Source organism: Delphinapterus leucas, chromosome 17 (genome assembly GCF_059928025.1).
Source record: "Delphinapterus leucas isolate spDelLeu-1000000601 "Yukka" chromosome 17, BTC_Dleu_Yukka2, whole genome shotgun sequence".
NCBI lineage: Eukaryota > Metazoa > Chordata > Mammalia > Artiodactyla > Monodontidae > Delphinapterus > Delphinapterus leucas.
Window position 1 is genome coordinate 33,429,720 of NC_143145.1, and position 12,686 is coordinate 33,442,405.

Sequence of the window (12,686 nt, forward strand, 5' to 3'; positions counted from 1 at the left end):
GTCTTCTATTAAGCCAGACATTAAGATTTACAAAGACGAAAACAATGCCACACATTTCACTAATTTTTTTTGTTTTGGAAAATAGAGATAACCTGTAATGCATTTTTTATTTTAAGTAAATTTACACATATTTTTAAATTGTTTTAATTTCTAAATGATAAATATCAGTAGCTATGATTCACATAAAAAAAGCTCTTTGGAGTCCTCACCAAATTTTAAGTGTTTTTAAAGGGCCCCTGAGACCAAAAGGTTTGAGAACTCGATAAGTCTCAGAAGACAGGTCTGGGTGGATGAGCAAGTGCAAGGGTGAGAGGGTTGTGAATACAAGAGTCAAGGAACAGAGGACAGCAATGTGCCTCTTGTCTTGGGATGGGGGTTCCTTGACTGGTACTAAAAGTGGAGAGAGGAAGATGCCGTGCAGTCTCTCTTCATTTTGTTTGTGACCCGTTCTAAACACAGTGGTCATGGCAGCGCAATTTCTGGAAACAGATCTCAAGAATCAAGCAAGTAGAATCTCAAATCCTAAAATTAGTACAGACAACTGCTGATTGTTAAATGAAGTACACTGAAGCTCCTCCTTTTTCTCCAGCGAGGGTACAAAACATTTTTGGAGCTCTCGATTTTGTTTGTTTTGCCAAATGATACAAGATTTGTTATTATTGGGTTTTGCATTGTTTGTTAATAATTTTTTCACCGTTTGTAATACCATTTCCTGGGGAAAAAATCTAAAAGGGGACAAATCGGTAGCGGATAGACGGAAAGACTAAATGTACCTTCAAAGAAATTCATCTTAAATTTTAATATTTACCTACTACGCACTAAGCATTGTGCTAGAGTACACTGCAGTAGAGAGGAAACAGCCTTGAATTTGGAATAAGAAAAATTGTTTCAAACCATTTATTTGTTACACTATCTTGGGTAATTTAACTTGCCTCGTTTTCTTATCTATAAAATATGGATAATAATATTTATCTCACAAGGTTGTTAGAGATGAAAAAGAGATAGCCTATGTCAATTGGACAGCATAGCGCATTGTAAGTCTTCCTTGAATAGCCCGGAGAGTGCATGTAAAGGTCAATGATAATCTAGTAGGGGAGATGAAACGTGTCGACAAACACTTTACAAATACAAGGCGGAAGATCTGACGTGCCAGTGTCACTACAATTGTATTTAGGAAGTGCTACGGAGAGGTAAGGGAAGGAGGAGTCACACTTCTTGGGATGGAGAAAGATGTTTAGAGAAATCACGGGTCGCTGAGTGAACCCCTCTCTCACTTCCCGACCCCCGAGGTGGCTCCAGCCCCCCCGGGGGATGTCAGAGCCACCTCCACGCCAGACTGGAAGTGCTCCGCACTCCAACCTTGTCCGGCTCATCGCGGGCACCTTGAGCGTGGGCGTCCAGCCCCAGCTCCCCAGCAGGCATTCACAGCGACCAGCGGCCGGGGTCTCGGCACTAACCTGCGCCCACTCACTCCGAGCTCCGCGCGAGTTAAGTGGAGGAAGGGAGGAAGGGGTAGGGGAGAGTAACTCCCAAGTTCCCAGCCTCCGAACACCCACTCTCCTCGCTCACGCAGCCACTCTCCGCCACCCAACACGTCCTCATACAACCCGCAGGGGCAGCCCCGAGACCTCTGACTGCAGCGAAGCGCCGAAGCCGGCCCCCACTCCCCAGCCCGGGGGAACCCATCGACCCGCGTTCTCTCGCTCGCTCATCTATTGGCACTGCCTTGCTCCTCCGGCCTCTGTCATGGGGAAAGCGGCCCTGAGACTTAGAAAGTCCAGCGGAGCGCGGGGTGGGAACCAAGGCAGGCGGGCCAGGGGATTGCCGATCGCACGGATGGGCGCGGGTGCCGGCTAGCGCTGTCTGGCGGGTGGCGGCGCCGACTAGCCTATGCGGCGCGTGGCTGGAGCCGCGCGTCTGCCGCCCCCTCACCTCGTACCGGCGCTGGCTACCCCGGCTCCCGGGAGAGCCGTCCCGTGGAGGACTCTCGCGCCGCCCCGGGTGGGAGCCGGCGAGCTGCTGAGGGGGGGTCCGGAGGGAAGCAGAAAGAGGGAGGGAGCGCGCGCGGGCGGCGGCGGCGACGGCGGCCCCTCCCCCTCCCGCCGCCGCGGAGAGCGCAGGGAGCAGCCGGGGGCTCGGTGGCGGCGGCGTCTGGCCCCAGCTCCTCCTCCGCCTCCACCTCCGCCTCCTTCATCTCTTTCTCGGTCGCTCCATCTGCCGTGGTTATGGCCCGTCGCTGGAGCACAAAAGAGTCTCCGCGGTGGAGGTCTGCGCTGGTCTTGCTTTTCTTCGCCGGGGTGTACGGTAAGTGTCCTGGACCTCGCGCCCTGCTGACTGAACAAAGCTGGGGCGACCCCGGGCCCCGAGGCCTCCCCGAGGAACCGGCAGAGACCACGGCCGCCGGCGGGACAAAGACCCGGCGAGGGATGTATGTAGCGGAGGGGGTGTCCACACACGAAGATGCTTTGGTCCATTCGTCTGTCTCCAGACCCTCGGGGTGTTGGAGGGTGTTTGGGCGTCCCGGACCCGGGGAGCCCCGGAGCTAGAGGGTGGCGGACGGACTTCCCGACCTGGGCTGGAGGGCCACGGTGGCCGGCTGGTTCCTCGGGGACTCGTAGCCCCTTGAATAACACACACACACAAAGATGTAGGACTGTGGGAGAAAGAAAGGGAGGTCGTCCCCCGCCGCTGGCCGGGACCGTCCTGCCACCCCAACCCCCCCACCCTGGGCCAGGAAGTTCACTCCTCAGTGGAATTCACACCGCACCGATCCCTCACCTTCCCCACTCCCTGGCAAAGCAGCCCGCTATTTTCTTCCCATCCCTGCACTTCGGGGGCTCTGCTGATCCCGGGCATGCAGGATCCTGCCCCTTGCTCTGGAGCAGCACGCGGGAGAAGGCCAGAAAATAGTTTCCAGCCCCACCTCAGTCTCTCCCTCCTAATTAGGGCGTACATGTCTGCCCTGACTCCCAGTTCGTTTGGCATTTCATCCATCATTGTCCGCTAATGTTGTCACTGTTGCTTTATTCCAGGCTGTGAGTTGTATTACATATATTCCTTTGAGGTTAAGAGAAGGCTGAGGCTATGAGTAAGGACCAAGCTTTACGTAGTACACAGGGGTCAGAACAAGAGCTAAACGGAATTAATTGGAAAGAACATTCATTGCTTGAGAGACTTGAGTTCCACTTCTGGCTTGACTGTTTTTAGTCATCAGTTAAAAACATTGTATAGTTGTTTCAGAGAACACAGTTAACCTTTACTTTTGGGAGTGGTGCTTTGATTTCTTCACAAGAAAATAATTAGAGGTTATCATTCTTTGGTAAAGTTTACTTCTGAAAAGTCTTAAGTCATTTGCCACAAACACTTAATTCCACTAATGGTGGTGGGGATGGAGTTCAGTCAACATGTAATTTACGAGCAAGTATTATCTCTTTTGAAAGCATTTATCTATGGAATTGAATGTCACGGTAACTTTTAAAACCTGAGAAATTACACGGAATGAAGAATTTAATGAACTGAGATTGGCATTTACTGCCAACCAAGAAATAGTAGTTTTTCTGTGTGGTTCAGAATGTATTGCTCCCTGACCTGATTAATATATTTTTATTTTTGTTTGGGAGGAGTTGGTCCACATTTGATGTGGTAATTGCCAGTGGTGTGCTTATTTGAAGAGAAAACCCAGTGCATGACTTCTGGTTGTTAGTTGCATCAAGTGGCTGTGATCCCTACTTGCTTGGTGACTTGTGGGTTTGGGTCTGCACCAGAGATCAATAAGCTATTATGTGTTTCTTCTAGCCTGAAGGTGGGTGTAGCTCTGCTCTAGGTTTGGTGTAATGGCCCAGGAGAGAGCAGAAAGCTAGAGGCATCTTTAATCTAGGGTGATTAAGAGTGTCCAGCTTTGTCCTCTACTATAATCAGAGTTGAGTCTTAGTGATGTGTGATCAGATTGATAAATAAACAGGTTCTTTTAGCTCTGCTTTCATTGAGAGCTATGTCATTAGTGTTTGAACCAAAATTCTTTTTGCCTCTAGGGATAAGAGGCTGTGAACCCCCGAATTTGTCTTGGTGCATCCTTTTGTACTTGTACACAAAATGACTTTCTGGTAGATGTTTATCAGATATTTATGTTTGGGGAATTTGTATTTAGTGAGGAATTGTTAGTAGGCAAAGACTGAAGCTCCTTTTTCCAACAGTGTGAGGTCACATTATAAAACTAGCAAGTGATTATGCTAAGGGTTGATATCTCAAGCCACACAGCAAGTTTTAAAGTATAAAGAAAACGGAGGCAGTGAGCCAGGCAGGACACTAAACTGTGAGCAGAGATTAAAGGAACCCTTCGCTCTGCATTTGGGGAAATTCTCTTTATTGCTGCACTTTTTGTCCTCTTCTGTCCTGTGTGGATTTATATTAGAGAAGAAGCAGCTATAATAATAGTGTGTGTGTGGCGGGGGTGTGTGTGCTTTCATAACAATAGTGGGGTTGTTTTACTTGAATATGCAGTAGTTGTGATGAGTGGATGCGTCCTGAGAAGTACCCATCACCTGTTCTGAGCCTTTAGAACAAATACACACTGTAATTTATGAAACTGTCCCTTATATAGCAAAATGTGTGTTTTTTTCAAAGTGGCTTCAAAAATAATGAGAAACCTCTGTTAATGCAACTGAATATTCAGAGTAACCCTTAACTTAGACCCAGTGAAAAAAATGCAGGTTGATTGGCTGATATTTGGGCAGTTCCAATACCAACTCTTCACAGAGTGACTCTTTCTTATCTATCAAACTGTAATATTAAATGGCTCCAGGTTGTGCCTTGAATCTTTGAAACATTTCAAATACCTTAAAAGTAATCTTTTTATTTTGGTGCTTAGTTTCTTCACATGACCATTTTAGTGGACTGTGTGACTAATAAATGTGACTGTTTTAGTGGAATAGTATGACTGTTTTACTTCCAAGTTACTTTTCTGAATGCCAAAGCCTTATTTGAAACTCTAGATTATGATATGGAATACAGTTAATGCTTTCTAGGAGTAGTTGTTCAAAGACCAACAATTATCTTTCAGGAGCTGCTGTAGCTTAACTGCACCGAATGTTCCTGAGAGGAGAAGGTAAAGGTTGACCTCTGCCACTGGAAGTTTGAAGGGATAAGAACAGTTAGTGGGGGCAGCTGTGACCTTGCTGGCATGTGTTAGGCCTGCTGTAAGAGGAGAAGGTGCTTCTTCATATCTCACACGGGGATATCTGGCTGTTAAAATGTGTGGAGGTTTTCCAAACCGTCTCCTCGTCAATAGAAGCTGTTAGTCTTGCTCACCTCCCAAGCCATAATTTGATAATTATGGCAGCTCCATTGCTTTATCCTTTTCCACTCTGTTTGTCTCCCAAATCAGTGTTTTCTAATCTTTTTATTTTTTATTTATTTATTTATTTTGCGGTACGCCGGCCTCTCACTGCTGTGGCCTCTCCCGTTGCGGAGCACAGGCTCCGGACGGACACGCAGGCTCAGCGGCCATGGCTCACGGGCCTAGCCGCTCCGCGGCATGTGGGATCTTCCCGGACCGGGGCACGAACCTGTGTCCCCTGAATCGGCAGGCAGCCTCTCAACCACTGCGCCACCAGGGAAGCCCTCTAATCTTTTTTAGAAGATTAAAATACCTAAAATACATTTTATATTACTCCCAGTATACAGAACCAAACAAAATTCATGAAATAATCCTTGCTGGTACTACCTGTGATGTACTCTGATGTTTTCTAACCTATTTCACCTCCCTTCTCCTGCTTCCTTTCTTCGTGTACTGGTTTGGACTCAATAAAGTAATTTTGGACCCACTTATAGAATACAATTATTAGTTTGTAAAAACACTGCCCTAGATGAAGCCTTAAAATGTAATTTTAAATGTTTGCTGTATTTGTATATCATTTTACAGTAGCCTTGAAGAGTTGTAGGTGGTAAAGTCTTCGGTTACTTGCTGCTAGAGCTTTTGGGAGCAGTAAGAACTCTCCCTGACATGTACTGACTGAACTTATGACAAAAATGTATCTTTAAACTGGTTTTCAGCTTATTATAGTCAAAAATTCTTTCTGTACACACTGCTGTTCTAGATATTGTGGAAGCATAGCATATTCTTTTTACTCTTGCATCTTATGTCTAATGAGTGAGTCTTTCTCTGTGAATTTTATGGAACTTTCAGCAGGATTTTATAAATTTCCAGTTTAAGGATAGGCTAGAAGTTGCAATTTTAGAAAGGTTGTAGAAATAACTAGAACATGAGAAAAAAAATCTAAACCAGATTCCAATTACTTCTAAAAAAGTCAGCCTTGATTACATAAAATATGTTGAGTAAAACTGAATTAATTGCTTAATATAAACCCTTCCTTGGGTTTAGAATCTAAATTATATCCATATCGTAGGGAGAATATAAAGGTATGCAGCACATTCCACAAAATTCTAGGTGGTTACCAGGCAGAAAGTATTAAATGACCACTTTCAGAGGGGTACCTGTGTTCCAGAGAGAGTGTGGAGGAGATCTGAATGATGTATGGTAAATGATTTAGAACGTTCCTAGAAAGTAAAATCTCTGAAGAAAACATAAAAATGATGTCAGGCTGAAAAGTGAGCAGCAGTTTAAAAAAATGTTTGGGAAAAAAGGACTTAATTTTTGTGGTTAGAAAATTTAAAGCTTATCAAGAAATTAAGGCAACAATGAGAACTTTTTGTTTTTCTGATGTGAGGCGTTTTTGTATTTGGAGGGTTTTTGTTGTGTTTTTTTTACATCTTATCAATGAAATTACAGTTTAAAGAATGAAAGGTAAAAAGGAGGTAAATACCTTTAATATACGTGAGATGTATGTAGATTTAAGCAAATAGAAAATATTTTATTTCAGAATTTCGGAATGAGTACTAATCCTGTTCCTGCTACAGGTCTTTATAGGCAAATGAAGGTTGTTCTAAACTTAGGAATTGAGGTTGAATTAATGATTTCTAATTTCTCAGGTTATCTTTCCCTCCCACTTCTTGGTTTCTCTTCATTTTCTCCTCACTCCACCCTGTCCTTTGTGGGAGGGGTGAGTAAGATGTATACTACTTATTCTCCATTTTCTAAGGTGTAGGATTGGATTAGATCCTACAAATACAACTTACCAATTTGTCTGTTCAGATGCATGTCATTAGTCCTTTTAGGTAGATGCAACAGTAGATGTGTATATAGATAGATAGGTCTGTCTGTCTGTCTATCTATCTCTAGTTTCAATATGAAATTAGCTTAGGGAATTCTCTCTAAACTATAGAAGGAAGGGAAGGAAACTAACATTTACTCAGTTAAGTTCAGATACTGTGGTTGGTCTTCATTCATAGTCTGTTAATATTCATTAGGTCTTATTTAGAAATCCTACAAGGTATTTATTCCTTTTTTTTATGGAAGAGAAAAATTGAAGCTCGGAGAAGTTGTCACTTATCTAAGATCAAAGCACTAGGAAGTAGTACAGCCAGGACCACAACCTAATCCTGTCTGTCTCTTCACTCTTTCAGTCATTTAGCAAATATTTGTCGAGCGCATGCTTACGTCTGGCACTATGTAAGGCACAACAGCCTGGTGGAGGTGGTTTCTGCCCTCGTGAAGCTTCCAGTCTAGTGAATAACTTGTAGTAAGTGCTTTAACAAAAAACAAACAGGAGACAGCAATAGTGAATGCCAGCCACAGAGTAGTTAGAGGAAGCCTTCCTTGTAGAGGAGAATGAAAGACCTGAAGGACAGCTAACCATGTTATGACTGGGATAAGAGAGCCTTGCACATGGGAGCAACATGTGAAAGACCCAGAATTAGGAAAAAGCTGATGTGGAAGAGCTGGTGTGTTGCAGGTAAACAAATAAAATCAGTAGCCGGAGCACAGTGGTCATAAGAGTGACAAGGTGAGGCTAGAATCTTAGGCAGGGACTCAGGGCTTTGGAAACTATGGTAAAGAGTTTGGGTTTAAGTGTAATTGTTGACACAGTTTAAATGCTGTAGTGTGATCTTTGTTTTGAAACAGTCGCTTTTGCCCCTGTGTGGATTGTTGAGAAGTAGGCAAGAGCAGACTGGGATGATATAGGTTTTGGCTGTAATGCAGGTGAGAGACACTGAGGTGGCAGCAGTGGAGGTGAAAAGAAGAGTATGGATTGCCCCTTTGATAGGGAAGGAAGGGGTGCTTCCTCTCTCGTCACAAGAGGTTAAGGAGGAAAATATTAGTTCAAGTGGACTTAGGTCTGTAGGTTTTGTAGTAGGATGATGGCGAATTCTCAAAGTGATATGAGATCATCATGTGAAGTGAAGAAAAGGGCTGAGAGGTTGCGGGTGATTTCTGTTTTCATAATTCAGTAAATCAGTTTAGACCCTTAGGAAGTTAAGTTTCTGTTTATTTTAATCTAGAAAAGAGAAGGTTAAGAACACTCAGTTCAAGAAGGGAAATTGTGTGTGAATAGTTGTATAGCATATGACACTAAGGAGTGGGGATTTAAGTTACAAGGGGGGAGGCTTAAGAAGGGTTCTGTGGAGAGCTCAGTTCTAAGGACTGTTCATTTTTGTGGATGAAATAAGTACAGAACAAAACTTTCTACAGTGTTTTAAGAGTATTTAAGGCAAAAAGGAAAGGGTGGAATAAAAGTTAGATTTCAAGGACTTTTTGCCCAAGTTAAACGCTTTCTACTAAGTGATCAATTAAAGATTGCTCTATGTCTTAGAAGAGTCAAGAGTGCATTGGCGGGGTTTCCCTGGTGGCGCAGTGGTTGAGAGTCCGCCTGCAGATGCAGGGGACACGGGTTCATGCCCCGGTCCGGGAGGATCCCACATGCCGCGGAGCGGCTGGGCCCGTGAGCCATGGCCGCTGGGTCTGCGCGTCCGGAGCCTGTGCTCTGCAACGGGAGAGGCCACAGCAGTGAGAGGCCCGCGTACCGCAAAAAAAAAAGAATGCATTGGCGGATTAGAGAACTTCAAACATTTTTGGAAAAATAAAGTGACCTTTTACCTTTCTTCCCTGGATTGAATAGTTTATTTACAGAATATATAACTTTAGAAGGTCCCAAAACTTCAAAGTAAATGAAGCCACCTGAACAGTTTTCTAGTTCTCTCGAATACTTTATAACTCACTGCCCTGCCCTGCTAGTATCAGTTTGGTGAAGAAGTGAAATCGTTTTACATTCATGTTTTTACCATTGAATGAGAGTAACTTCATACTTACCTTTAATTCACTTGAATTTCAGTTTTTAGAGATGGGATATGGTGTTAATCTTTTCATATCGAGGTTAAATGGAGCACAGTAGGATGTGTCGTAGTTGGAATTTACCGTTCAAATGTAATTATCTGACTTAATTTCATTGATTGTTAAAGTATCTTATAGGTTTGAATAAGTTGGAGAAGACATGAATCTTTTATCTGGCATATTCTGAAATAGAATTCAGTTTCTTGGAATTATTATTGCCTGTTCTAATGATACTAAAATCTTTTACCGAGAGTTAGAATACGGAACTCCTTTACAAAAAGATGCTTTTCTTAAATCCTCAAAATAACTGTGAGGTAGGTATTATTAGAAGAAACTGAAGCTTTGAGAGTAGTGATTTTGCCTAAGGTTTGCGACTCTCTGCTGCTGTTCTCTTCATGTAAAGGCTCGTTAGTTTTTAATTTGTGTTATTGTAACAGCCCCAACTTGACTCTAGTCCTGATTCACTCACATCACACAGAGGAGCAGCAGAGTGACTCTTCTAAAGTGAGGATATGATTATGTAACTTTCTTGCTTAAAACCAATAGTTCCCTATTCTTAAAATAGAAGCATCACTAGGCCCTTCACGATGTAGCTAGTTTTTCCCTTTCTTGTCTCTTGTCACTCCCTCCACCATGCCCTTCCCCTCCACCGTGTTTGTGCCATACTGAACACGTTTCTCTTGTCTCCTGGCCTTTGCACACACTGTTCTCCCTGCCTGGTTTTACCTTCCTCCACCACTTTCTTCACTAGGCTAACTCCTGCCCTCCTTCAGCTTTCCTTTACATATTACCTCCTTTGGGAAGTCTTTTCTGGTTCCTCAAAACTAGGTGCCTGTCTCCTAAGCATTTCAGACTGTTCTTAGTATGCACACTTGGTATTTTCCTGTTTTACCTCTCTATATTCTCCCCTGGAGCATCGCTGCCTAACAGATACATATTGTGAGCCTCAAATGTAAGTCATATACATAGTTTTAAATTTTGTAGTAGCCGAATTAAAAATTTTAAAAAAGCAGGTGAGATTAATGTTAGTAATGTATTTAACCCGATATATCTAAGATATTATCATTTTGACATGTAACTAATACAAAGTTATTAATGAAATATTCTGCATTATGTTTTTCATACTAAGTCTTCAAAATCCAGTGTAAATTTTTTTTTTTTTTTTTTTGGCTGCCTTGGGTCTTTGTTGCTGTGCACGGGCTTTCTCTAGTTGCGGTGAGTGGGGGCTACTCTTCGTTGCGGTGCGCAGGCTTCTCACTGCGGTGACTTCTCTTGTTGCAGAGCACGGGCTCTAGGCGCCCAGGCTTCAGGAGTTGTGGCTCGCAGGCTCTGGAGCGCAGGTTCAGTAGTTGTGGCGCACGGGGTTAGTTGCTCTGCGGCATGTGGGATCTTCCCGGACCAGGGCTCAAACCCGTGTCCCCTGCATTGGCAGGTGGATTCCTAAACACTGCGCCACCAGGGAAGCCCTCCAATGTAGGTTTTGTTCTTACAGCTCATCTCAGTTAGACTAACCACATTTCAAATGCTTAATAGCCACTTTGAAAACAGTCAGTATCTATTAAGGCTGAGTGTAAACATGCCCTGTGATCCAGCAGTTCTGCTCCTGGTATAAACTCAACAGAAGTGGGGACGTCACGTGCGTCAGAAGACACGTACAAGGATATTCATAGCATCCTTGCTTGTTTTAATTCCAGATTAGAAAGAGCCCATATGTCCATCAGCGATAGAATAGATGAATAAATTATGGTATATGGTATATTCACGTAAGGGAAAACCGTACAGCAGCAGTTCTCAAACTTTTGGGACGTAGGTCTCCACAGTTCTTGGGGGATCCAAAGAATGTTTTTTGTATGACAGATATATATGTTTTTAAATATGGTAAATTAAAGTTGAGAGATTGTTAAAATATTTATTAACCCATTTAAAATGACAAGAAACCAACCCCATTACGTGTGACCTTAAGTAGCATACGTTTTTAAAATATGTAAAATGACCACTAAAATTTCCAAAAAAAGGAGTTTCATAAGAAGGATGGCGTTGCTATACATTTTTGCAAATCACTGTAATGTCTGGCTTAATAGAAGACAGCTGATTTCTCATGTCTGCTTCTGCAGTCAGTCTGCTGTGACATGTTTTGCTTGAAGTATAAGAAAGAAATCTGACTTCACATAGATAATTGTAAAGGGAGAAGAATTTTAGTAGCCTTTTCAGATAAATGTGAATATTCTTTGATGCTACACCAGAACTTGACAAGTAGTTTTTTAAAGTTTAGTTGCAATGTGGAATCTGAAATCAGTGAGCTTTCTGTATTCTGTTAAACTCTGAAAGGGTGTTGGGAATTCCCAAGAGTCCACTGACCACGTTTTGAGAACAAGGTGCTCTCATTACAAGGTAATGGAAAAGAACAAATTTTAAAAAAATAAGGAAAAAACCCCAAAGTACCGCTGCAGGTAGGGTGGGTAAATTTCACATGTTGATCAAAAAATGTTAGGCACACAATTATAGCTACCGTATGAGTACAGTGTTAGAAGTTAGACTAATTGTAGGAGAGCAGTTGCCTCTTGGGGTTGGGCGGGGGTGGGGGCAGTGATTGAGATGGGTACCATGGAAGCTTCTGGACTGCTGGTCAAATCTATATCTTGACCTAAGTGGTGGTTTACACAGATATGGGTTTTGGGGGTGATAACTCATGGAACTATAAACTTGCAATTAGTGCATTTTTGTATGTATATTTCAAATAAAAGTTTTTAAGTAATAACTTCTAAAAAAAAGAATAGAATAATGTTGAATAATAGTATCCATAGAAGGTTTTCTGATAACGTAGATTCTCTCTAGTGTTTGCATTTAGTTTTTGTTCTTTTTTGCTTGATTTTTTGCCATTGTGTTTGATAATTAAAAACAATTTTAAAACTTTGTACTTTGGAAATTTCAAGCATATTCAAAAGTAGAGACACTAGTATAATTAACCTGATATACCCAACATCCAGCTTCAACAAGTGATCATTATATGGCCAGCCTTGTTTTATCCACTCCTCCGCCCGCTCCCTAAACGCAAATGATTTTGAAACAAATTCCAAGTACCTAATCTAATAATATTTCAATATGTATCTCTAAGATGTGAAGGCTTCAAAAAACAAACCTTAAGTCCAATACCACTATCACACTTAAAAAGTTAACAGTTCCTAATTATCATTACATATCTAGCCGTATACACATTGCCCTGGCTGTCATATAAACATGAAGTTTTAGAAACTCTTTGGATCAGGATCCAGATAAGGTCCCTACTCTGCAGTCGATATCTGTTAAGCCTTTAGTTTTAATGGTTCCCATCCCCTTTTTTTCAAAATTTTAAGTGTGATGTTTGCTATAGGTTTCTGATATTCTTAATCAAATTGGAGCTATTACATGAGTTCCTATATAAAATTAGTTTTTGAGATTAGATATTTAATTTTGACACATA

General features: G+C 42.4%; 1 protein-coding gene across 2 annotated transcripts in view; it reads left to right on the forward strand.

The window, feature by feature from the left end:
• The first annotated feature begins 1,807 nt into the window (after window positions 1-1,807).
• The window catches only part of LRP12 (LDL receptor related protein 12), an 84,266-nt gene continuing 73,387 nt past the window's right edge, over window positions 1,808-12,686 (forward strand). For both annotated transcript variants that reach the window (XM_022584598.3, XM_022584599.3), the window contains exon 1: window positions 1,808-2,304. In XM_022584598.3, coding sequence (XP_022440306.1) covers window positions 2,226-2,304 — 79 coding nt within the window. In that variant the 5' untranslated portion in view covers window positions 1,808-2,225. The remainder of the gene's footprint in view (window positions 2,305-12,686) is intronic.